This window comes from Larus michahellis, chromosome 4 (genome assembly GCF_964199755.1).
Source record: "Larus michahellis chromosome 4, bLarMic1.1, whole genome shotgun sequence".
NCBI classification, from domain to species: Eukaryota; Metazoa; Chordata; class Aves; order Charadriiformes; family Laridae; genus Larus; species Larus michahellis.
Genome location: NC_133899.1, coordinates 36,850,776 through 36,878,104, shown reverse-complemented (window position 1 = coordinate 36,878,104; position 27,329 = coordinate 36,850,776). Strand labels below are relative to the sequence as shown.

At 45.3% G+C, this 27,329-nt stretch overlaps 1 protein-coding gene across 6 annotated transcripts in view; it reads right to left on the bottom strand.

Moving 5' to 3' along the window:
* The window catches only part of BCL11B (BCL11 transcription factor B), a 97,210-nt gene that overhangs the window by 58,353 nt on the left and 11,528 nt on the right, over positions 1-27,329 (bottom strand). For 3 of the 6 annotated variants that reach the window (XM_074584040.1, XM_074584044.1, XM_074584042.1), the window contains exon 2: positions 22,804-23,172. In XM_074584040.1, the coding sequence (XP_074440141.1) occupies positions 22,804-23,172 (369 nt within the window). The remainder of the gene's footprint in view (positions 1-22,803; positions 23,173-27,329) is intronic. The other 3 variants (XM_074584041.1, XM_074584045.1, XM_074584043.1) reach the window with 1 other exon arrangement.

Genomic DNA, 27,329 nt, shown 5'->3' with positions numbered 1-27,329 from the left:
GGAGCAATTCCCCCGCACCGACTTACGACGCTAAGACTAAAACTTTGCTAGAAACGAAAAGGCTGCACTGGGGAAAAAAGAAGGAGGGCAGGGAAGGGATTTCTTGTTATATTTTACTCAGGGATTTTTTTTTTTTTTTTTTTTTTGGCAGACAAGGATTCCCTTTGAATTGATACATTTCTTTCTCCTAAGAATTTCGAATGATAATGCATAAATGAGTCATAGATCAAGAACAGCGACGTGGTGAGCAAGAAGGAGAAAGAGTGTGAGTGAGGGGCACTGGCACAGAAATTTGACAGTACCCCAACTCCCCCCCTTCCTCCCCCCATGCCAAGACATTAATTCTCACAAGTCGGAGAAAATTACTATGCATGAATGCAAAAAGCATGATCAGGAGTAATTAACATGGCTTCATATGCAAATTTTATTAATGCAGAAGTACAAAGTCATTATGCAAATGAAACTTACGTCAACTCTCTTGACAAATATTCATCTCTAAAGCTCAAGTTTCTCCCTTCTATTTTTTTTTTTTTTTAATTTTTTGGTGTAAAACCCAAAAAAAAAAAAAAGTGACGAGGACTGTTTGACAAGTTTGCAAAGTTGTTTTTCAACCGGAGAAATTTATTCTTGCATTGTTGATATATATTTTTTTTTTGTTGTTGTTGGCAGGTACACGACAGCTCATGGAGGAGAGCGGGAGGATGGGGGACGCGGGCTACCAGCAGCAGGCAGCCAATCAAAACGCCAGCGGCTGTAATGAGCGCGATTGATGACTGTTTGGCTTTACTGCAGGGTAATGAACTAGAATCCAGTCTGAGGAGGAAAAAAATATGAATATTCATGAAGCTGTGCTCCTGCCTTTGATGATTAAAGAAATTTTTAATATTCAAATAAGCGCTTGCCAAGTGATTAACAAAGAACAAGCACGCAGGAATATGGAAATGGAGCTGTGGAAGATTTGGGAGTCACAGTCTGTGCAGAAAAGACAGCACAAAATTTCATAAACAAGATAGGCAGATAACCCAATTCAAATCTGAGCAAATAAAGGGGGAAAATATCCCCTTCTTTTTCATCAGTTTGGATATTGTATCAGTCACTTTGTTTTAGAGTGCAAAGGAGAATAAAAGCGACTGATGCAATAAGACGGGGGGGGAAATCCAAACCCTGAGAAGCCCAACCTGGCAATTACAAAGTAAGAATCCTGGGTGAGAAAGCGATAGGAAAATGATGGCTAAGTCCACTGTCTGCTGTGGGCTATTGCTTTTCAAAAGCAGGAGCCTGCCTGATGCTGAGAGCCTACCGGCTACTGAAAAACGCCAACTTGTTGTATATGACAGGCAGGAGTCGAAAGTATTCTGAAATAACCGAGACCAGTCCCTGCCATTAAATCCCATCCTCGGCTAGAGAGTGCACTGTGGGGATTGACCACGGTCTGGGAGGCAAGTGAGGGAGGGCAAAAGAAAGAAGAAGTATTATTACCAGGGGAAAAAAAAAAAAGTAAAAAAAAAGAAGTGCCAAAGGAGGGTGCAAGGAAGTCTCAGTTGCCCACCCTGGTAATCAGTTGGTAAGAAATGTGTTTTCCATGTCTGAGCCAGAAAGGTCCTCCGTTCCCCACAGGTTTCTGAACGAGGATACAAAAATCCAGCCACATTACAAAATGTCTGATAAGTTCAGGCTCTCACAGTTTAATAGCTTCACTAAGGATTCACACGGAAGCACATAATAACAATATTAGCTGCTAAAATGACTTTGCAGTTAAAATACATCTAATTAGCAGCCAGCGACATCCTTTTTTCTTTGTCTTTTTTGGAAAAACAGTTAACTTCAGGGCTACCTTATACCAGGATGAAATGTGGTCTGTTACTCAAAAGCCAGGGTAAGGATGTCTTCAAACTCTTATGGCATCGGAAAACCTACTCACCTTCTTTGTTATTAGATCCTGGGGTTTCACAGGCCTGTTTGGCTTTTCTGCAGATCTTTAAAACCTCTGGTTAATTATTTCCTATTTTAAAATCTAAAGAAAGCATAGTCTAGGTACCATTTAATAATTAGCTGGTGTCTTCAGAATGTAACATTTCAACTCTACTTTTTTAAAAAAATAAAATAGTAGCAATAATAACAGCATGAGGACAATGCTACAAAATGCACAAAACGGCCATGACCGGAACCTTCAGAGCTGCCGTGAAAACACATCATGGAGCTAATGGGATTTTTTTCTCCCCGTATCTGCTCCATTTTTGGAGATACAAAAATACCCACTATTGATGTACCACAGGAAAGAAAAGGGGAAAAAAAAAAAAAAAAGGAAAAGGAAAGGAGGAAAAAAAACCCCCAGAAATGCCTAAACATATGTAAAGATAAGGTTAAACACCATGCAAGGGTATTGCTGGGAGTCTTTCCTCTGAATAATGCCGAGACCTTTCGAAGATGCCTGTTGTCTCTAGGTGTGCGTGGGCGGGTGAAGTGTGATATTACACAACACACAGGCGGCAGCGGCCGTGCACAACCGTGCTGATCACAGCGCTTGTCTGTGAAACTCAGCTCTCCATTTCCTGGGCTGGTCGTAGCTCGTGTCAGACCCTTGAACACCGTAAATGTTATCCTTTGTCTACAAGATTCCTTGGCTTTATTTTAATCAATGCATTTTCTTTTTTAATGACAGAGAAGCAACTACCAGCTCATACAGTTGGTTGCTTTGGAGCCCTTCTTAAATGGCAGTTGAGCTCTGCCATATAAATGTGAATACTTAATATTTACACCACATTTTCTTCCTTTCTTTAAAAGCACCCCATTTACGTATTTCTGGAGAATAATGATACTTCAGCAGGGCAGGTGAACACACATTTCAGCATATGGAGTCAACAGGAAAAAGTATTAAGAGTCAATATTGTAAAAATCAGCCCCTAAATTTAAGTGGCTTGAATTGAGCATGCAGCTGTGGTTGCCTGTCAGTAGTTAGATGCTGTAATAATAATAATAACAACAACAACAATAATAACAATAATAATAATAATATGCCTTTCATTTCTCTAGTGCCTTCCACGCAAAGATCTGGAAGCACTTTACAAAGATAAATAAACTGAACTTGGAACACCCCGTGTGGTTAATAAATATCCTAATTTATCTAAATATCCTGTTTTGAGCATGCAACTCTTCTCACTGCATAGAAGTCCACATTTTAGATCGTCCACATATTTGCGCATGGCATTTTGGAGGCTCAGATAGCGAGGGCAGACTGTGGAGATTTTTACTTACCTAAAGAGACCATGTGGATTCCCAGAAGTAGCCCACACTATGCCTGGAAGATTGCTTACGCAGTGACAAAACCCATCTTTTAGGAAATGGGGGGGGGGTGTTGCCACTAGACTGGCTCCAGGGCCAGGGTGGGAGGCCCATGGGGGCATCCAGGTGCCACATAGCAGCATCCATACGTCCCCATGGAGGGTCCTCCAGGACCACCCGTCCCCTGTCCCCCCTCACACCTGACACTCATCCAAACCTGCTCCCTTGTCTGTGCTTTGAACACGAAGCTAAGTGAAAAAACTAAATATCTTGGCTCACCCTGATTAACCACACAAGAAAAAGGACTCCCACCCACCCCAAGGCTGCATTCGTCGCTTCCTCCCGCCATGCCCTCTGCCCACCCCACCGACGCAAGGAGAACCGTATCCCTCTGCTGTGAGAGCAACCAGGAGCAAAAGCAGGGGAAACAAGGGCAGGATCGGGCCTAAAGCATCATAAGGCATAAGTAAACACAGCGTATCAACAGATGGCATACAAATACAACACAGGAAACCAAGGCGTTTCCTCATCTCAGGAGGGTGGTCTTGCAGACAGGGCTCTGGGCTGGGAAGGGTGCCGGCGCGTACACCCAAGGACATATCCCCTCCTGGTGCTCAGCATTCCCCTTCCCACCCATCTGGTCTGTTCAGCCCCATAACGCTTCCAAGAAGAGCTTGGCTCCCGCTCCGGGGGTGCAGAGTGCCTAACACAATGGTGCCCTGTTCTGAGCTGCAATGTCCAGAAGCTACCGCAATAAACTAACAAATAACAATAATCACCCTGATTTGTGGAGTTTGTTTTCCAAAAAGCATAAAGGGTTGACAATAAACAGTTCATCAATTTTCCCAAGTTTGTTCCCCAACTCTTGTAATTAAGTCCTGGGGAGTTTCAATGGTTGTAAAAATCCTTGTGGGGATTAAAATTTTTATTCCTGATTATACCGTGAATATTTCCATATACCAGCAAATATTCCTGATGCAATTGAAACATATAACCACCCCAATAGATGACTGCAGCAATTTAACAGTCCCTGGAATTAATAAAAGAACTCAGTGGATGAAAAGAACTGTTTCCAAAGGGCAAAATAATGTATACAGGCAGCTACAGAGAGAAATACCACTATAAATAATCTGAGGGCTTGACCACAAGAGCATTGTCAAGAGGCTAAAATGAAGGAAGTGAAGTGGCCAGGGAAGAGCCCAGATAGTCAGGAGTCAGTTACAGCAGTGGATTTCTCTGCCTTGGTCATTGGGGACTGAGCCCTGCTTACCCCTGCAGCAGGATTTGCTGCTCCAGTATCTCTTCCTTGCTCCAAAGTTTGCCTTCTACTAGTATTTTTGAATTTTTTCTCTAGCCCACGCTAAAAAAAAAAATAAATAATAAAGACATAAAATTACTGGTGGAATGAGGCAGGATGAGGCTTTAGCAGCTCTTCAGCTGTTTGGTAGCAAAAACAATTCCTGGAAGGGAAAGGAACTCGGGGAAAGAGAGGCAGATGAAGTCACTCTGCCCCTCTGTGCCTCAGTCTCCCCATCTGTGAAAATCAGCTAATGGCATCCACCTGATTTTGTTAAATGTCCTGGAAACTAAAAAAGATTCTGTAACAGCAATATATTAAGCAGCAGCACTGTTAACTGTTTCACTGCTGAAAATACGAAGAAGGACCATGAGGTGATGCCGATGTCCCTGCAAAGCACAGATGGACAAACTTAATATACAGATACAATTAGCTTTGGGAGAGAATCACAGCTCCTGTTTTTTTGGCTCACCCCTTGCCCAAAGCAATGTAAGTGTAGCCACTTTCGAAGTGCTGAATTTCAATGTGTAAAACAGTCTACCTGCCTAGTATGAATATATACATTACACTTCAAGTAATATAACAGGATTTGGGGGGGGGTGTCCCACTAATACACACTTTTATAATTTCCAAATTTTCCCTGGTGAACGGAGCACGTTCACACTCAGTGTAGTGTTTCACTCACACCAAGCAAACTTAAGCAAAGCACGGCAAGTGATTGGGGAGGGGGGGAAGCAACAGAGATTTTTTAAATGAGGATTCCCTTTGAGTTTTGGATCTCTCTGGGGGAAAACCAATCCAGCTGCATGTGTACAAACGGGCCCAAGTCTGATAACTGAATCTGTCAAATTAAATGAGCGGAGCAATCAACTGGAGATGGTAAAACAATCCACCAAGCGAGGGGAACCCTGAGGATCTAAAGCTTCAGTCCTCAATTTACTGGACACCAGCACAACTGAGTAAATAACGCTCTCTGAATGGAAAAGAGGCTAGAAAATTAACTAGCTTTTAAATAATGAAAGAGAGCAGACAAATAAACCAGCAACCAGCAATCTAGTTCAGACTATAAGGTAAGTTAAAAAATGGAAATAATAAACTGACGTTTCATTTGCACAAGGAAGCATGTTGCGAACCTGCACCCCATCCTGCTGCTAAATAGCACAATGAAAAGTTTCACCCAAAGACTTGGATCCGAGCAGAATTTGGCCAGTCACAACTGCTAATTAGACAGGATAACTGAACCTTACACCAGGAGAGGTAAAATGCAAGTACAGTATAAAACCAACTCCTTACTCCTTTCAGTATGACAGAAAACTATGAGCAAAGCCAACTACAAGAAACCGAGAACCATTCTGCATACATGACGTTTTTTCTGAGGTATATTTTTCTGGACCAGATCCTCCCATAACTCCCAATTCACCCATTTATTTGTACAGAATAGGATCTTTCTCCATAAAATAAAAGTATAAGAGACAAAAAGGCTTTTTATTATCAGATCTGCTTAAAATGGAAGCTGAAGTTGATTACCCAGGAAAGTGTATTAAAATAAAAAAAAAAAGAAAAGAAAAGAAAAAAGAGAGAGAACAAACAGAGATACTGTACAAACCGAGGTGAAGCAACAGAATTCCTGCAAACATCCATGTTCAGGATAAGCAAGTGATATTAAATTCATACCTATCACCCCAGTAAAATAAAGGCTAGTAGGTTTTTGTTTAGTTTCTGATGAAAATGTCAATACTCTCAAACGGCAGCTTATTGCTGTATATCACAGCCTAACCAAATCTTTCTATAACCTCTTGCATTACAAGCAAAATCTCTAAAATGTCACCAACTAAAAAATTGAACTAGCCTGTAATTAGTTTCAACAAAGTAGTCCTTTTAACCCTAATTTTCTAGATGTAGATGGCATTTCCGAAGTAAGCGTTATGAACCTTCCTTAAGGACAAGCGGAATCAAATTGTAAAATCATAAGCAGCGATCTAGTAGTTCTTCCTCTAAGCAAGCCTTTTATTTCCCTGTAATAAATTCAAATCCAGTCTTCAGTCTCTTAATAGGTGATCAGAGAAAATATGCATGCACACCTAAACCGCTACAACAAACCTTATTTTTTAAATAACACTTCAATCACTAATATAATAAAGACTGTTATAACACGTTAGCACTGGTATCATTATTCCTTATGATTCAATATTCTAATGACTGGCTGTAACAGAGGTTTATGTTCTGCCGAGGTTTATACCACTATTTAATGTAATTAAGCAAACTGGCAGCCAAAGCCTCTGTGGAAATATCATTTCTATCGCACAGTATTCCCACCAGAAATTCAGAGGAATCATAACATACAAACTTTGATTCTGTTTATTTTTTCCCCTGTTCCGAAACTGATCTGGCATTTCTTGGACTTAGTAAAGTGGAAGAAGGAATTAATTTGGCTTCTGTAGACATGTTATTATTGACAATACTAATAGTCTATGACAAATGGGCCATCCCCGCTCCTCTTTTTCAGCAGGCATTGCAGCCTGCAACATCGCTTTTGCAAAACCCCAGAGCTGGACTTTTGTCGTGCCGGGAGCCCTGTGAGTGTACCAGCAACGGGGTTTTAAGTAAGCCATTAAAATGCTAATATTCAGCACGGGCCAGATCCCTGTTACTGCTGAAAGCAGAACTAAAGCTCCTCTGGAGACAGGATAAGGCCCTTCCAATGTGATCAGAGAGTAAATACATGCAAAGCTCTGATGGGAAAAAGGATCTTTTTTCTAATTTTAAAACCAAACAGGGAGAGTCCACCAGGCTCATAATCCATGTTACAGTCACATCTGGGATCGCTGACATCTGGGATACCAGCAGCAAGGAGGATGGTCCAGGCTAAAAAGTGGCCACTTGAGGTCAAAGAGGAGTGCTTAATACCCAGGACTGCATCAAAACTGAGTTAGTTACCTTTTGGCCTACGCTCCCCTCCACTCAACGCAACTCTGCTGATGACAGCAGATGTGCCACGTATATATATATATATAAAAATATATACATGCACATATAGCTATGCACGCTTTGTCGCATCTGCATTCACCCCACCTTGCAAAGGGAGCTCAGCCCCTTCAGCAGCCCTCACTCAAGCAAGAGGTTTATGGGGCCACCCAGGAGTGCAGGGTCAGGAGCAGAATTCAGCCCCAAAACCAGAGTTCACCCGCTGCCTGCAACAGCAGAGCTTGCGAGCCGACTTGGTTAAAACAAAGGCTTAGTTACCTCTCCCTCTCAGCTGTAAAGCTCTCGGTAAAGGGGAAAAAAACTCCAACAGCTGAAACAAAACCCACACCCAATTTGTGGGGGAAAATGGGACAAGGAATGATAACAAGAAAAGGAAAATGTCTGGTTCCTATTACTGCTATCTCCAGTGCTTTCACCTCCACAAACAGCTTAAAGGAGGGCTTCTGGAACAGAAGTTAAACTTTCCTTAATCTGGGCTCTTAAACTGCCAGGATCTGGTTACATTTTCTCCTTCTTCCAGATTTTAATACTTTTATTTTATATTCTAATATGGGGAGGAGGAAGGGGGAGAATCTCAGTGTCACTGTAAGAAAGAAGTCACCGGGTTTTGCGATCCAGCAGCTTCCTTGGCAGAGGGAACTGCTGGCTGGCATAATCCACTCGTTTGACAAAACTACTATTTCTGGGCACGGGCTCAAAAACAGGTAGGAAGCAAATGCTGAGAAATAAGGAAGTAAAAACAGCCAACAGATTTTTCACTACCAAGAACGCCAAGAGTAAACATGATTTATTTAGCTGTGTTTAACATGTCTCTTCTGCACTAGACTGCAGAAATCTGCTTGCATTTAGAGCAGGAGGAGGAGGAGGCAGGGGGGAGGGGATGAAAAGGGAATCCATTACGGCGCTCCGCTGGTACTTTCTGAATTGTTCAGTCACACAGTTTTATTGAGTACAAGTATTTTCTAGCCCAAAATATATTCATGTGTCAGAAGAAAGCAGCACTAATCTGCTGTTAATTAACAAGCTGCCGCTAACAAAAGATGAAGGACCCAATTCATACAAACAATATTTACGTGGGTGTCGCACGATTTTGTCACAGATCTTTTCTTTTCTCCCCCCCTCCCCCTCTTTCCCCCTTGCCTCCTCCTCTTCCTCAGTACCCACTTATAGGGATGCTGCACGGAGGAGACCCAGCTCCTCTTGGGATTGGCACCCACAGGGGAGGTGAGGGCACCCAGCCCAGTCCCGACCCACCCAAACTCAGACAGCATCTCACCCGAGGCATTTGGCTATGGGGCTCCCATCTCCCCGTGCCGGGAAGGGCCCTATCGCACGCTCCAAAGTGAAATTTCCTTAGATCCTTATTCAATTACAAGGCAGAAGCCATCTTCTGGCACCATGCCTGCGGTGGCAATGCTGCCGAGGCTCCGGGAAGTGGCACGAAGCCTCTCATCCTCCATCCATCCCCACCGGCATCGCACAGGCTGCGAGAGGGGATGGGTGAGATCGCCGCCCTCCCCGCTGCCCTGCCTATGATTTCACATTTGTTTAATCCAACCCTTTTTTGCCAAGGAGTTTGGGGAGGGGGGGAACTTGCTAACAGCGGAGAGAACCGGAGGGATTTGGGCTTGTTCAAAAATACCAATGCACACACAAAAGGGCAGGGCCGTGAGCAGTGAACCAAAGGGCAGGCTCTCCCGGCCATAGCCCCGCTGCCGTCACCTGCTCCCTGCTGTCATTTTGGACGGTAGCACTGGTGGCTTCATCCAGAGGGGTGCTGAGCACGGCAGGCTGCCCTGAGCCCCCGCCGGATGCAGCCGGGCACTTTGGAAAATCAAGCCATTCACATCTTTTCTACCTCATCTGAGAAATGAAAGTGCCTATCTGCATATCTCCTGTGGGCGGTTTAAAGCTGGCGCTGGCAAAGAGATGGGAGGGTTAAAACCGACAGCAAACGAGTGCTAAAAATTACTGGACTCGCTCCACTCCCAGGAACAAAGGTGGGATCACAAGGTTGGAGAAAGGGCTGATGGTCTCCTGCGCTTTAACCATCTAACCACACAGACCTGCCCTAGAGAAGGGTTACAGGGGACAGAGTTTAGGCTCTGCCATCACACTGCCAGGGCTGGGAGAAGTGTAGGGACAGGAGGGTGGGAAACAGAAGTATTCAAGCGTGATTTTAGAAGTGCCAAGGTTCTCCCGCAATGGCATGCTGGGGTGGTATTTCTGCTAGCGCAGTGCTCTGCACATCCCAGTTCCTGTCTCGCCCTAAAGGCCACAGTTTCCTCGGTAAGAAACAAACTCCGCTGGAGCATACACACATCTGCCCTTCCAGGTTTTCCCTCTGTACCCTTGCCCTATTCCCCAAAACATGGGGGTTTCACTGCAAAAGTCACAGCCACACGCTCAGCACATCCCTCGGGCACCCTCTCCAGCACCCAGCCCCACTTGCTGGCCGCAGCTCTCCCCCTGCCGCTGGCTCCCCCCTCCAGGACCTGACCCCGAGAGGGACCAGTCCTGAATGTAAACGAGCCCTGACTCTTCCCCGCATCTTCCCTTCTTTGTGCATGTCCAGAGTCACCTTTGCCATTTCTAGACAAGCATTTTAACAAACTCCTGGCTTGGGCTTTTTCAAAGATCTATTTTTTTATATTTTTTTTTTTGGTTAACAGTGATATTTGAAACACTGACATTTACCATTTGAAAAGCAAAGCGAACCCATTTAAACAAGCGTCTTAAAAGAGCTAATGAAAGAGAAATGGATCCATCTGTATTGTATTCTCCACCCACTATCGCTCGAAAAAAAATAAACCTTTCCAGACAGCAGGGAAGTCTCCCAACAGCAAAGACAATAGGAATTCCCAAGCTTCCTGACAAGGGAGTGAGGACAAGGGGTGCATCACCCCACCTAGGTAACGCCTGCTGCAAGCTGCCAGTCACCCAGCACAAACCCTAGCCTGAGCAGCCCCAAGGCTAATGCAGACCTCATCAATCCAGCTGATCAGTCCTTCCAAAACAAGCAGGTGCCTTTGGCAGGGGTCTCTGACAGACACCGCTGCATCCATAACCTTCCCCTGCTTAAATATTTCTAATGAGCGCTAATTGTCAGACAGGGAGCCTTGAGGACTGAGGGTGCTTTTCTTCACCCACAGATCAGACGTGGTAGGGATGAGGTGAGTCCAAAACAACACGCTGTCAAAAGCCCCCCGACCTGAGGGATGGGTGCTTATGGCAGCCAGCAAAGACGTCCTTCGCTCCTGTGTACTAGCGCTGCTAACAGAAAACTACCTTGTGTATCCCTTCCAAGAAACAGCTCCGATCGGGTATCCTCGATCAACCTCAAAATCAAAAATAAAGTGCATCATCTGAAATGGGAGTCTTTCATTCTTTCAGTCAAACATCCTTCAGGGGAGTCTGAGGGGGCTGGAATGGAGCTCAGGGGTTTTTTTTAGGGGGGTTTGGGGGTTACCGTTTTCACTTCTTTCTGCAAGAAGGCCCTGTACCATAAACATTAATCAAACACTATATTCTGCCTTTTAGTCTTGAACAATTATGAGTACGGTTTTGTGATCTTTAGCCATATTTACTGATACTCAAAGGCAGATTCTATCTTGTTAGATTGTTATAAATAGGACCCCAGGGAATCAGCGCACAGGCGGAGGCAGATGTGAGAGAGAGCCTTTTCGGAGCTCGGGTGTGCTTCAGTTTTCTGCTGCTGAAATTATGAATGTTTTGCAGAAAAAAAACAACGTTAGAATCCTCTGCCAGATCATTACAAAGAGCTGTCCGTAGTCTAAAAAAAAAAAAGTTCCATTTTGCTGAACTAAAGATTTTTTAAGGTTAACTGTTAAATTTCAAAGTGTGGTTTACATGTGCTGGCCACTTGTATGCACAAAAGTTTCAGAGACAGACACAGAAAAGGTCTCTGGTTATAAACCATTAAAGAAAGAAATGCACAAATTCTATCTCGTTCCCTCTTCGTTAAATATATTGTTTCTGCTCCAGACCTGCTTCATAATACCATAAAATAGAGGCACGTTTCCGACACTAGATTTGAGAAGCTGTCACATTAAAGGTAAACTTTTAATCTGCTATAGCCAAACAGCACACATTTTTATTTCCTGAGTAACAGCTCTGGAGAAATGTTTAAACAAGAATTTAAGAGCTTTGTGGTAAAGCCACATAGGGGTCTCAGACAGCTACTGGGTTTGAGCTTCTTTTCTTTGTTGTTGTCCTTTTTTAATTCTTTAAATAACCTACTCAAAAGTAGACTTCTAGGAGCAGAGTAATTCAAGATGCACGGTAAAGTGAACCTCTAGGCTTGCTTTTATTTCTAGTTAATAAAAAAGAAATGTTTAAACTGAAACACGGGCCTGAATTTCTAGCTATTCATCCCCATCTTTTTATTTTCTTGGGACTTGCAATGGAATAAGTGTAAGAAGTTAATTGTGTCACAATTAGTAACACATTAGTCCTCCGATATTTTTAATAGCAACCCAGGTTTTTCCCCAAGGCACTTAAAAATGGCAGGCTCTGCTATACTCTCCTTTTTTTAAAACTCCCATGCACTTTTCTTCTTTAAAAACCTCCCACATGCATTTCACTTGGTCTGAAAATACCAGCACAGATCTTAATCCTGCCAACGCTTACAGACATGCTTAACTTTCGGCACATCAGTAATCCTGCTGACTGCGAGAGGACCCTTGGCGTACCTACAGCTCGGCGCGGGCTAAGGATGAAATCCTGCCTTCGCCAAAGCCAATGGCAAAACCCCCATTGACGTCAATAAGGTTATGATTTGACATCCAGTTTGTTGCAGGATTGGGACCATCTTCGTTTCAAGGTACTTTCCCAAACTCGTTGGGTTTTGCTTTTTTTCTCCTTTTTTCTTCCTGCTCTTTCTCCCCCTCACCTCCCACACTTACTCTTGTGGGGCCCCATATTGAGACCACTTGAAAACTTCTGCCTTTCAAATCCCTCCGCGAGGGAAACCCCCTCGTTGAGACGGGAAACATCCTTTGCAGGTAAAGCTGAAAGAAACTATTTTGCCCCGCTGCGTGCATTCGAGTAAACTAATTAAAACCTGGGAACTTGGGTTCCAAACAATGCCAAGAAGCAATCGTTAATATGAGTTGAAGTTAAATGGGAAGCTCCAGACGTTTAAAATTAGCTGTAGGGAAAAGAAAAAATAAAAAAGGGGGGGAAAAAGCGGAGGGGAAAGGATTTTTTTGTAATTTTACCATAAAGCTGATGTGGTGCAGTTTGGACTGCATGGGGTTAAAATGAATTTTGGGGCTTGCTCTACAGTGAAGGGGGAAAGGGCTGCTGAAAAGCAGGGGAGGGGGAAGCAGCGGCAGGCGGCTCGGAAGCGCTGCAGTGCTGTGAAGAGCAGGCAGAAGTGAGCAAACCAGCTGAACCGCTTGCAGAATTAATCAGTAACAAAGAGGCTGGAGCTGTTGGCGGGCTTCAGCCCTTGAACCTGGACTCTGCTCTATAAATTTCAACTTGGAATGGCTCTCTACTTGTTGAAAGACAGGTTGGCTCCAGGCCAAGCCATAGGGGGAGGAAAAAAAAAAAAAAGGCCAAAAAAAAAAAATTCCTTCTTGCTCAGGAAACTTCCCTTCAGTTTCTAACTCTTTTTATGAGCTAGTAATAGGGCACTCTAGAAAACGGGAAACGAAAGGCCGGGATTGAAAGGAAAAAATGAGCCGGGAGTTGGTTTAATAAAGAAAATAAAACAAGTAGGGGCTAAATTCAAATCTGGATTTTGCCTGCACGCAAATACATCAGCTATAACAGAAGACTTCAGAGCGCCTCGCCAATAATTCAAAGGAGACTTTTACAGTTACATTAGCTGGCTACAGGTTTGACTCTGAAAATAATAAATGTTTTAGAAGAAGAGGGCTGTTTAATCCCTGTCTGCAGTCTCGTCTTGTTCTCTCCTCCCCCACCACTCCACCTTGTTTAAATGACCATTACGAAAGCAGCGTGGTATAAAAAACACATGTAGAACGGTCATTGATTCAGCAGTATCTCTTTCCTTTCTTATTTTTCCCCTCTTCAAACAGGGGTGTGCGAGAGAACCGACGCTCTCCTCAGCCTCTGCTCATTGCCAAGGCAGTTTCAGCCACAAATACCTTGCCTCCGCGGTGCTTTCCCAGCTTTGAGCAGACAAGGAGTGGGCTGGGGCAGAGTGAGGGGCCGGAGTGCACAGAGGGGGAGCTGTCAAAGTGGGAAGAAAGAAGGCAAACATCTATTCAGAGGCCAGACGTGCCAAGCAAGGTCAGCTGCAGAGACACAGCCCCTTGCAGCAGCTCTGCAATTACATCCGAAGTCGGCACGGCACCGAGAGTCCCACAACCTGCATGCAAGGGCTGGACCGGAGTATCTGGGGCAGCTGGAAGAAGGTGTATAATGATTTTAATTGCTCTTCCAAGATGCTAAAGGGTAGATGAGATGCTTTTTAGTTAGAGCAGGGAGCTGATGCTCTATACCGCTTGCAAGAATACGTGCAGTTAAAATACCCTAATGAGAGAGTGGAGAGAAAAATATGGTAAGTGCCAGCCGTGATCAAAAGGTGAAATAAAATATCGAAATAAAATGCAGCCTAATCAGAGCATGGAGGACAGGGATACACAATCTCTTCACCAAAAGTGGCTGTTAAGGTAAATTAGATTAATCACTCCCACCTCCCTTCCTCCCCAAACTCCCTTGCTTTTAATGAAGGGGCTTACTCCTCTAATGCTGAACGCCGTCCAAGGCTGCTGGACATTTAAAGCTATATACGTAACACGCCTGTGACAGACATGCATCCTGTACTTCCACTTTCCAAGAAAACTGGGATCCGCTACTTGGTAGGTCTTTTCCATCTGCAGCTTTTATGACCCTGCCAAGGGACCGGCGAGCAGTGTCCCCCTTTTCTCGCTCAAGAAATATGCTTCCAAATGCCAGTAGAAAGAGTGAATTTAAGAGCTGCTGGGCTTAACAGTGGTTTATGCTGATCGCGCTCAAATCTTTCTGCAAAGGCATACATGCAAAGAGGAAAAAACAACAACCGCTAAGTAACCACTTCACATCTGCCATTAAGATTATTAAACTCCTTACAAGCGGTATCTACCCCACCTTCCCCACTACACACAAACATACACACACCCCCAAGCTCTCCAATGTGGCAACTAGGAGCCAAGACGGCCCTCCTCTCCCGGCTGCAGCAACCACATTCGTTCCTGTTAAGGGGTTAACGATTCGTTTCCACTACTTCTCTCGAGAAAACCTACAATGAAAACATTGGCTCACGAAAGCGTTCTCACTGCCAGAATGCCACAGCGCGAGTGAAAAGTCCGTTTTGTTTTCATTACATCTCTGGGATTTCCGGCTTAACTCCTGAGCTTAGACACCAAATCCCTAGATACCCCACCCACCCACTTTTTCTTCTTTTTTTTTTTTTCTTTTTCATAACATTTCTACTGCACGGCCCACCAATTACCATTTGGAGGGTGGGAGGGAACGGGGAGAAGGAACCATGCTGAAAAGGATGCTCTCCTTGGAGCGAGCACACACATCTCCCAAGCCGAGAGCTACCCAGTTTCTCTGGGCTTCCAGGGTTGTCCGCTGAGAAACATGGTTTTATTGCTGTACCTGCCCTCTCTCCTCTATTTCTCACCCTCCAGGTTCCCATCTTCCCTCTCAGCCACTGAAGGCAGCGCTGAAACTCAGCCCCAAATCTATGCCCTTTGAAGTTATGTGACATGACATAGAAATCCAAGCCTTTCTTGTACAAAAAGTATGATTACTTCACAGGGTTTTTTTTCTCCAGTTATGATAGAAAAATGTTCCAATCTCCAAAAAACCCTAGAAAGGTTCAACCTTTATGTCACAGCCGATTTGGTCACTGTGTGTCTAGGCAGCGCAGTTCAAACACGGGCTGAGAAAGAAAAACAATCTATGGAAAAGACATGAAGGGAGGCAGCCTCATGTTATAGCAGCACTTCTGTCCTGCTGAAGCAAAGGAACCATTTCTGTGCCTTTATGTATTTATTCAGTGTCGGAGAGGAACAGCAACTTTTTCTATCTATACGGGCACTTTTCTGTTTTATAGTACTTCCACATAACCGGCTTTCCTTCGGCCACATCCCAGCGCAAAACTCCCCTGCGAACCACACAGAGTCCTCTCTTGCAATCAATACTCCACCGAGCACAAGCCTCTTGCTATTAGTCACATCCACACAAATGCCAAAGCAGTCTATAGGTTGGCTAGGCACTACTTTTACTTTGCCCCTAAACAGTTGCTTGCAAAGTCGTAAAGAAAATGAGTAATGACTGGCTGAATGGTGCCTTTTTATCATTTACCACTACTGTTGTCTAGAAAATCTACCAGTCTTTCCATGCTAATAATAATCACAGATAGACACACGGTTTCTTGTCTCCCACACGTGGCCCAAGTAATTTCACAAGAGAGCACAAAGAAAGGCAAAAACCCACTTTGTTGTGTGACATTTTGACTGGGCTCTACCTCTGAGAAAGTCCAGAGTCCTTCTTCCACTGAATTAAACGAGGGTAACGGCAGTGCCAAGCTGGTGCAAAAGAGCAAATTTTGGTCTTAAAAGAGTGACTGCTGATAGGCATCCACCCCGGAGCGAGAAGACTCTGGCCACGTGTACTGAATGACCTTCTTAAATCCCCTCTCATCAGCCTGCAAAATGGCACTTCTGTCGAAAAGGTTTTACCTAGCAGTGTCACACATAAAACCGAAGATGACTATAACTAAGAGAGGTTAGAGCGAGAGAAAAATAGCAGCAGTGAGCTCCCGTTTAACAGACCGGCACCCTCTGTGTTCGTGGGCAGGTCCCCTCTGGTGTCACCCGATGGATGTGGCATAGCACCGCCAGTTTGAGGGGTGACACCGGGGCGGAGTGGGGTGAGCAGGACCCCCCCGCTGCTCCTGCGGCACTGGCCTGCTGGGTGGGGGTCCAGCTAGCCGCACGCAGGGCCCAGAAAACGGCTTTGAAAAACAGGGCGGTGAGAGGAACAAAACAACAAGCTAAAACCGGCAGGGAGAACCACGGGCATAATATTCCTCAGCGAGTTTTTTTAGCCTGTTAAAACTCAGTGCGATGAATTTCACACTTGACTCTCAGGGATGCCGGGAAAGCCAGCCGGACCCCGGGCAGGACACGGCTGGGGGCAAGCTGAGATGGCGGCGGGGAAAGGGTGGCCGGTGGCCCTGGGGCCCAGGCTGAGCAGCAGGCGCTGGAGCCGAGCCACATGGGTGCGGTGGAGTTCAAGCAAGGGGAAGAAAGGGTTTTGTAATCGGCAGGTTTCTCACCTTTAACTCTTGCCGGGATTAGCAGGGTGCTGAGCGTGGCCTTGGCAGGAGACGCCGTGCAGCGCCCAGCAGCCATGGCCCTGCTGTCCCTCACGGCCAACCGGGGGGGCAGGCCAAGGATGGGGGGCTACCAAGCCACCACAGGATGGCCCCCACTAAGGATCCCGAAAATCACATCCCCTCCACCTGGCCTCACGGCCAGCCTTAAAACTTTTAAGCCGTCGATCTTCCGGCAGCCCTTCACCGTGCTTGAAGCCGCAGCGAGCCAGGGGAGGGCAGCTGCCATCGCAGGCCCCTGCCGTGGGCTGGGGGTGGCCTGTCCCAGGGGGAGAGCCAGGCTCCCCCGGCGCAAGCAGGGCTCTGGGTGAGATCACCTGGCTTGTTTTTCACCCCAGGACCCAAGTCAGGACCTCAGCTGAGGTCCCCGGGGCCAGGAGGGTTGCTCGTTAACCCCACTCTCAGGGGAGCCGGGCTGACACCTTCCCTGTGTGCGTGACCCCCCCCCCCATGCTGCTCAGCCACACCAATTAGCAAAACACGTTGCTAAATACCTGGTGAAGCAGCAGAGGAGGAGGAGGAGGCGGCGGCGGCCAGGTAACTCCTCCATGCTGAGGGAAAGCGTGGCAGATGCAAGGGAAGAAACAAGCCTGGAAAAGCCTCACAAAAAGGATTTCAGCCACAACCTGAGTTTCTCAGGCTGCGTTACCACACGCTTCTGGAAGCCTCTGCGTCCTCACGTAGCATTTTTCCTAGGCCGGCTTTGACAAGTCACTCCTGCCAGACCCAGCGCCCTGGGGAGATGCCGGCAGCAGGACCCAGCGCCATGGCGGCCTTGGGAATGGATGGCCCCCGTTCCCCGTGCCAGCTCAGTGCTGCTCTGGACACCTCTTCCCAACCTGCCCGACATTGCCGCCGCTCAGGACAACTCTTCCCAGCCTGCCCAACGTCGCTGCCACCGGCCTCGGGTTGTTTCAGCTTGCGTTTTCCTCCCCTCACGTGCGAAGGCATCATGATGGCTGTCTGAGTCCTACAGTTAATATGGGTGCGCGGGTCCATAATGGTACATTGTAAGTGAATGTCTCAGGGTAGACAGCAATAATAATTAGCTGTCATGATTTGAAAAAAGGATAATCCATGCCATTGAGTTAACAATCACTCACACAACACACATGGATTTAACTAATCTTAATTTGGAGAAAAATAACAATTCTAAATATATCAAATAGCCTATTTCATGGCAACCTGCGGCGGTGTTTATCTCTGGCTTCCAGCACATGCGAGTTATTTAGTTTCTCTCACTGGCAGTTTTACCATTCAAAAGCCTGAAATGAACATTCATGGAGCAGGGGTTGCAGTTAAATCCTGCCTCTGACAGGGAGCCTTTTTTCACGATGCACATCTAGTTCAAGTACATAATGTATGGAGCCCAGCACTGGTGGCCAGGACGGGATGAATGAGGAATTCCAATCAACTCCCTCCCCTTTCCTAGCACCGTCTTTGCAGAAATTAACTACGCTGTCTTAATGAACCTCTGCTGCTGGTGTGGTTATCTGTCCATGAGGGTACGCTGCCTGGAGCATGCAGACCAGCCAGTGAAGCTGGAGAAGGTCTGGTCCATGTGGTGCCTGCCCCACCAAGGCTCCCTCCTCTCTGCCGCAGTTCCCTGAAACCATCCAGCGTTAAGAACAAGCTGACCAGTACTTTTTTTTTAATCTGGATCATTTCAGAGAGCCCTGCTAACAAACAGCCTAGTGGCCTGTGAGTCCAGCAGGGCCTGTGAGAAGGACAGGAGATATCATCACTCAAAAGACAGCAGGAGCCACCTCCCCAGGGCCTTCTTCAGCCAGGACAGGTCACCTGGTTACGCCCAAGATCTGATAAATATGAAAGATAAAAAGAGGTATAAAATACAACGGTGGCCTAATTGTTTCCAAAATACCTGCCAGCGGTGAAGCAAAAGAAGCAGCGACTGATAACTCCTAGCCAACTCATTGGCCTGGCTGTGTTTTGCTGTGCAATAATCTGGTACATCTGTTTGATACTATCACACCCTCTGTACGAGAACTGATTTCAAACAGGTCAGCCAATTTGAAAAAAAAAACAACTTTACAGGACAGACTGCTCCTAAGCAAGTCACGTCCTTCCAGTGCCAGCTAACATGCTACCACACACCTTAGGGACAGTGGTAACTAAATGAAAGCACCTTGAAAAGCATGGATTTGCAAGTTACAAGTCAGGAAAAGATGACAGACTTCATTATCAGGTGGTCTTTAAAAGCTGCTTGCAGAGATAAAGTTGTCTTTGTCTCTACTGGTATCTAGAAATGTCAGTTGGAGATTTGCGTTATGTGCATGCAAATCCTTGCAGACTCCTGAGCTCTACCTGCCTCCCTCAAAGCAGCACAAGGCGTGTTGTGTGGTCAAGAGAGACATTCCGTGACCAGAGCAAGCAGAGTTACCAAGAAAGAAAGGCAAAAAGAAAGAAAAAAAAAGGCAAGAGAGGAGGGAAGACCTCGGGAATCCGGAGCACCCTGCGTCAGGGTGAATGCTCAGCGCGGTGCTGCATCCTCACGCCCAGAGGGAAGAGAGGTGCAACAGCAGAGCCAAGCTCAGCCGCTTGACATACCCTCACTACACTCAGCCATGGGAAGCTGTAAGGTTTGTCAGCTTAGGCACACCGCAGAAGGCCACACAAATCATTTCGACCAAATAAGAAGGTCTACAAAAATAACACAAGATCAAGGAGAGGAGCTGAAACCTATTTGAGGGCAGCAGCGGTGGCAGCATATTTCAGGGAGCCGGAGTGGCGAGTGGGTGATTTCTGGTTTCCCTCTTCAAATATAAAGACTCAATTATCTTTGAACAGCTTGCTTTACACATGAATTGACACATTTATTTTACAATAAATAACTGAAAGTTATCTATGTTTCCTTTACTGTTAATCTACACAAAGAAATAATAAACAGAGCTTGTCTACAAAAATGCAACTACTGCAGTCCTCAGAATTCAATTAAGCTAAAATAATTAATGCTTCCACCATATTAAATTACTTTATACATTTGAGCCACTGAAGTTTTTTTATTCTTTAATCTTTTTCGCCTTTTTATTTAATAAAAAAAAAAAGTTAGTTTCAAAAGGGGGGGCGCTGGCTAGGAGGGGGAAAGAGAGCATGATTTGCTGTTAAAATGTAATGGTCTCCTTTAGCTGACACAGCATGTAGAGTGTTTTGTGCCTTTGATTAAAATAACATTTTAAATGCTTTGAACAAACATATCTCCCCATACTTCTAAGGGATTATTTTACATATTTCTTGGTGGAATAAAGAAATTCATTCTTCCTGTCGCAGTACAGAAAGGCTAAGAATATCTTTCGTCACATTTAAAGTAAAAATACTGTAGGCTGTTGCATTATTACCAAAAAAATAAAAAAATAAAGGGAGGGGGTGGCGGGGTGGGAGAAAGCTGCCTTAGAGATTAAGTTTCCCTTTTATGAAATCGTATTTAGTCTCTTTTTTTAACAAATCTAACAACAATGCTCTACAGCCGCTCACTGGGAAATACCTTTAATGTTAAATGCAGATTCTGATTTTCTTGGCTAATGCAGAAAGCCTTTCTATTGAAATATAAATAAGGGGTTTGGTATATCCCACTAAAGCCTTTCCAGTGAATGACTTCTGTGGGTTTTTCATGGCTACCCTCCATGGCTGTAATGTGAGGCTTTTATCCTACTATTGAAAACTATCCGCTGCTATTAAAAAAAATATGGAAGGACACTGCACCTTTTTATCTCGGAGCTGGGCTCCTAATTGAGAAAGCATTATTACTGCACTATTTAGTGGATGTCCCTATCTCCATGCACTGCTGAGAAAATGCCAATCAAACGATAAACCCTTTTCTTTTTCTCAATTCAAAATCTTTCCTACATATTTTCATTTGATATTCAGTTTAGTCTGAAAGAGATTAGGTGCTCCAGATTGGCTTTTATATATTTTTTGTTATGTCTTTTCCACATGTGAACATCCTCTCCACCCCCTCCCACAGCAGATCTTCTGCATGACCAAAGTGCTATATTGATGTGATCCCCAGAAGCTGGGATGGGATGGCACCCTCTGCGCTGGGTATAGCCATTGGGGTATTTCACTGTGGACTGAATTTGGGCAGAGATTAGTAAAAGATGAGATCTCGACTGCAACTACAGCATAGGTCTCCTGGACCAACATCACTAAGCACTGCAAGGGGCTGAGCACCGTCAGCTTGCAGTGATCAACGGCTATTGAGAGTGCTCAGCACCATTCAGGAGGCCTTCAGTAGACTGGGGGAGAAGGTCCTGAATACTTCTCTTCTGCTCCCACCAAATGGGAAGGAAATCCAGCCTTCAAAGCTGCTACACCATGAGGTAGTCATCTCTGCCAAGAAATGTGTTCACAACTGCAAAAGGATGGGGAAAGCTGAAAAAGGATGAGGAAAGGACGGGGTCTGGTCTTGCAGTAGCATTGCTTACAACACTACAGCACAGGCTGCCACTGCTAATGCCCCCAAAGCTACCAGCTGCCCCATGCCAAGACAGTGGCTGCACCCAAAAAAGATTCCTAGAAGCCTACAAGGTAGTCAATGGATGGCATATGCCCTCTCCTAAGCGGCAGACCATCTGGAGATCTGAAGACTGCAGCAGTTCAAAGCCCAGATCCTTACTTATATGATAGCCGAGCCCATCAGAGATGCTGGGGACTGACTCAGAGACCTCCCATGCTAAAAGCAGGCATCTCCTAAGCTTCAACTGTAAAAAGAGGAGCCTCTAACAAGTCTTCTGACGAGCCCCTCGTGGGAACATCTCTACTACAGGCAGGATCCTGGACTGTCAGACCTAATCCCATATGACAATTCCTAGAGAAACTGTGATAGCCGCAGCAAAGACAAATTGCCACTGGTCTTCTGTATGGGATACAGTCCATTTGAGCAAAAAAGGCCTGTTTGAGGGGAGATCCTGCTGCATAACATAAACTCTCCCTCACTAGCAGGGAGAGCAGCCTTCCTTTCCCTGCTGCAGAGGGGAGGAACGCTCTGCACGACGGAAGCGGCCCCACACCAGGTGCTCTGCAGAAACCACTGCACCACAGCTTGCCCAGGTGGATGCCATCACCCGCCTGCCCACCTCTGAGCCGGGGGCGGGGGGGTCCGCTGAGTTAACTGCACCACTTCCGAGAGTTTTAGAAAAAGAAATGCCTGCAATTTGCTCACCGGGGCTAGCCTGTGCTCTTGTCTCCTCTTCCCAAAGCCCCATTTGGGGTGTGCATGTGAATGGAGGTGTCACCCACCCAACTCCAGCCATCTGCAGAGCCCCAGCACGGGTGGCACAGGAGGCAACGCAGACAAGGAAGATGACATCTACCCCAGTAGAAAGAACAAGCAAGGACTTAATGAAGCCCTTCTTCAGCCCTTGCAACCAAATCCTCTTCCTGCTGCAATCAGTGAGAAGAGGATTTTTCCACTCTCTTCAGTGGGGTTGGGATTTGGTCCTTCCCAGAGGGTCTGCATGTTGCAAAGGGTGTCTAAAGCGAACTGAACTGGGCATCTCACCAAAATCCCTATCCCTCCACCACTGCTACCTGCTTAAAGACACTGCTGAAATAATTTCTGACCCCAACCTTCTGCTTTTTCCTGTGTGTACAGGCTGCCACCGGCCTCTCCTGGGGGATCGAGAGTCCCCGCTCTTCAGGAGCTGGCCCTGCGCAGATAGCTACACTGAATTAAGCGTGGGGTGGGCAGCCCTGCTGAGCCCTGCATAGCGGTGAGGATCCTCCAGACCGATGGCTCCTATAAAGACCTGTTACTGAAACCTTTGTTTCATGGCACTTTCTAGAGGGCTCTCGTTAAAAGATTACCTAGGCAGTTGATTGAGTGTAAAACATGCTGTACCTGCAATGTTCTCCTGCTTGGGGCAAATTCCTTTTGTAGGCGTGAGAAGACGGTCTTCTTCATCGGGTGTGACTTGGATCCCGATTTCCACTGGCTCTGACACTTTCCTGAGCTCGGCGCGTGAGGAGGGGGGAGGGCTGCTCTTATCCATGCTCTTTTCATAGCAGGCACCACCAGTGCCATTGCACTGTTTTCTCTTGTGCTCTATAAAAACCAAGATGTCTCCCAGCGGGAAGTTCATCTGACACTGTCCACAGGTTAACAAGTCGGGGTCTGTCCCGCCTGCGGCGATGCTGATGCCGCCCGGCTCTGCTATTGCCAGGCTCTCATCCTCGTCGGCGAGTGCCGGTTCCACATGGTCAGCCTCTGCTTTACATGGACAAGGAGAAAGAGGGAGGAAAGGGACGAGGGGAGAAGAGAAAGAGATTGCTTTGAATGTTCACAGACATCACAAGAGGCCCAGCCTCCCCTCACCCCCCCCAAAGAAGCCAAGCCTGATTAGATCTTTCTTTTCTTTTTCAGCTCTTCCGCTCTCCCAGAATGATTTCAATATATTTTGCAACCAAGCCTGCCTGAAACAAAATGGAAAGGCTGACCTGGCATAGCTTTCCTGACAGCTCCTTCCCACTGCTGCCAGCCCTGCAAGGATATCAGCAAAGAGCCATTTTGCAAACGCTCGAGCCCCGAGTCACTTTCTGAAATAGTTCCTCTCCTTTTATCCCACCTTCTCATTCCCACCGCACCTCCCAGCCATCTGGCCAAAGTCCCATCCAGCAAAGCTTATGCACCCCAGCCTCTCCTGTTTCAGGGAGAGGGGGGGGGAAATTGTTTGCATTCTCCAAACAAGCAGGATCAGGCTCCGTGTGGTGTACAAAATTAGTACCACCTTGTCCCATTACAAAGATACCGGCAAGGTTAAATGACCACCCATTAGCACAAATTACAGCAACCTGTTTGCAAGAGGCAGGTAAGCAGGATACAGTCTCAGAAGGTAAGGGGTTTCAAAAGTCTGTACATGGGGAAAGAGAATGAGGCACTTATTGGAATATTGGTGAGCCTGAAATCTTCCACCCATTTGCCTGCTCTCAAATACCCCTGCAGTTGCTTTATAGGTTAATAAAAGTTTTTTCTTTAAATTTTGCCCTCGGACCTGATGGATTTCACACCCTCACCCCTAAAGACTGGGAAAGCATTTCTGAGTGACCTGCATCAGTTTTTAAGAAATAAGTAACTTCTCATTTCACAATTAATAAAACACAGTATGTTTTTAATAGTAATTGGAAGATAATTTTTACATTTTAAAATAATTACGGATCACAATCTATTTCTGGGGCAAAACGTGTTTTTTGGTTTGTTTTCTCTTGTTCTGCCGTGTAACTGCCAAATCATACAAACCTTGGTCTTTACTCGGGCAAAATTTCCACTGACTTTTGCCTAAGGCTGTTTTGCCTCTGCAAGGACTATAGGATTTGGTCTGAACAAAACAGAGGAACTAACAGTATGTAAATCAGCGAGTGAGACCTCTAATCGAATCAGGATTAAAGGAATAGGAGGAAAAATGTTCTCTATTAACCCAAGAGGTTTGCTTACGGATTTCCTGGGCAAAGCAAGTCACACAAATATCTCAAAAGAAGCGAGACTGAGATAAACAGATGTTATAATCCAGATTTGGATTCTCCTCCTGGCCGAAAACAAATGTTTTGTCCCGCTCTTCACCAGATTGCAAAAAAAAAAACCAAAACACATAGGAAAGGGACAAGAGGTAGGAGGTGACATGTATTACCTGGCAACAAAAATGGCTGAGCCTTGAAAAAGGCGGTTTAGAAAAAGAATCGCGCCCACTTTTGGCTTCCAGAATAAATAATTGATCGGTGTATCCACCAGCTGTATTACAAGTTGCATCACAGCTCAGTAACGGCAAAGGGGAGAGCAGCAGCACCAGCGGCAGCAGGAAAAGGAAGAGGACCCCCGAGAAGTGCCCGAGCACGGACTGTCCTGCTGGAGCAGACGATGGGCACGGGAAAGCTTCGGTTTCCCAACTCACACCAAGCTTACCAAATACACGGCACAATAGTCGTTCTGAAAACCATTAATTACCTTTCCCCCCCCTTAATCTAACTTTAAAAGGAGTTTGAAGACAATACTACGTAATTAATTCACCGATTTATATCACGAAAAGATGCCTCCTTGCTTTAGTGAAAATGTAACCGTAACCCTGTGCTGAACAGGGACTGCTGGGAAGGGAGCGGATGCCTGCGAACAGCGTGTCACGATGCAAAAGGTAATTATTTAGTGCTGCGGTTCCCTTTAATGATCTAACATTGAGCAATATTGTTTATATTGAAGAGAGCTTGCACCTTTAATTACCAATTACATATACATCATTTTAGAGCCAAAAGAAAAGGACTGTGAAAAGGGTCCTTTAGAAATGTGCGCGCTATTTCTAGGAAGAATTCCTATTAAGGGGGAGCAGAGTGTCAAAATATTAAAAAAAACCAACCCCACACACAGCGAGGCACACACAGGCACCCAGATACACACGCGGGAGATGGGACAAAGAGCTGGAAAAGACAACACAAAAACAGGAACTGAACCGAGGGTCGTAAGGAAAAAAGGGGGCAGAGAGGGAAAATGCTTGTTACCAGTTTCACCTAACATTCCCGTAAAGCCTTCACATTAAAGTCTGTCTCTGCGATTACAAAGGCTGAATTTTGGCATTTATAGATATAAAACAAATAAAAATAAAAGCACAGATCTCAACTTTATTATCTTTTGGATGTGAGGATTTTTATTTTTTTTTGCCTGCGATTTAAATTGTGCTCTTCAGAAAACATAGCGAAACTGCTGCATTTGATAAGAGTCCCGACCAGGCGTCTGTGGAAACATGGAGGAGGTTTAAACAGCTAAACTGTTGCGAATTCTTTCTTTTCAGTTCTACGCCTCATTTGAATATTAGTTAAATCCACATACACCTATTCACTTACACTCCCTCGCTCTCTCTTTCCAAGGACTCTGCAATGGCACTTTTTTAAAATAACATCTGGTATTCCTTCATATTTTGGCAGTCGTCACATTACTGAAAATCAGCTTTTCGTTTTCTTGGTACGCCGAGCCCTCATGATCAGTAGTAATTGGGTTTCAAACTATCAAAAGATTTTTTTACTCGACTCTATTTCTGATTTGAGCTTAATAAATCATCAAGCATGAGACCAGCCGTACACCCAACAATGCAGAAGCTATATTAACATCCCCTTATTCGGGATGTGGAAAACAGACATAAAAGAATGAAAAACAAAATGCTGAATAGATCTTCAAATGCATTTTATCCATGTCAATTTACATTTATTTTTTTTTGCCTGGAATAAAAAAAAAAAAAAAGGAAAAGGCTTCCTATTGACAACTCAATTAAGCCATTAAAAACCTACATTCAAGTAACATTACAGGAGAGATTTAAAACCCACAAAGGAAAAGAGAAAAAAGCCTGCAAGTCCAGCCCATAACGCATCGGGTCATGCCTAGTTAATACAGCAGCCAAGATCTTAGGCTGTTTAAGGAGTCCTTTAATACCAATGGGGCAATTTAGGCCAGTCTCAATCTAAAGTTCTGACTCCACTTGTGTCTGTGGGTTTCAAATGAGTCGCTTCACAGTATTTGAATTTAACTCTGTGGTTTTATTGCTGTTTGTTGGTAGCTGGGTTTTGGGGGGGAGGAGGGTGTTTCCTCACGAGTATTTATTTAAAATTAATTTATAACTTTTTTTTTAAGAAGGAGAAATCAAGCCACACAAAAAAGGAGGATGGGAAACATCTCATCTCCCTTACGTGGGAAAAGGAAAAAAATGCAAACGAGCTATTTCCAGCCAAGACTCGTGCCCTGGTTCTTCCAGGTGTGTTAAGGTGTGCCCAGCATTTTCCTTGCACCCAGCGATTCCTTCCGAAGAGGATTGCCTTGGCATTGCCTGCCAAGGGAGCACAGCGAGTTGGGGATGGGTGATCTATGGAGTGACACTCTTGTTATCCGATGGCTTCATAAAATTAATGCAGCCGGACAATTTAAATCATTTGCTCTTTTACTTCGAAAAGCATTACGCTTGCTGGCTGGAGTCTGAGCAGCATCTCCCAGCTCCCTGGCTGCCTACCACGCCAAAATACAGCGGACAAACTCCTTAATTCCATAAAGGCACTGTCGCAAAACCACCAGCGCTCCTACTTCAGCGCGGTGACATCATTAGAGCATATGTGCCCCATGCAAACAATATTCTCATGCCCAGTATTAAAGCGAATGCACATGCTGACTACTTTCTGCCTGTCAGATGTCTCAAAATCGTACCCAGTAACAGTGAAAAAGACTGGGTTACTCAAAATCATTTCCAAGGCCTCTAAGGACAAAACCGTGGGTGCTTGTTCACGGGGTTTGGGTGAGGCTGGGTCCAGGCAGCAGTAATTTATTTTCTTGCCTTTTCATTACACTGCAGAACCACGGTAAGAAGGGAGCAAAAAGTTGCCAACCTATTCTCTTTCCTTATT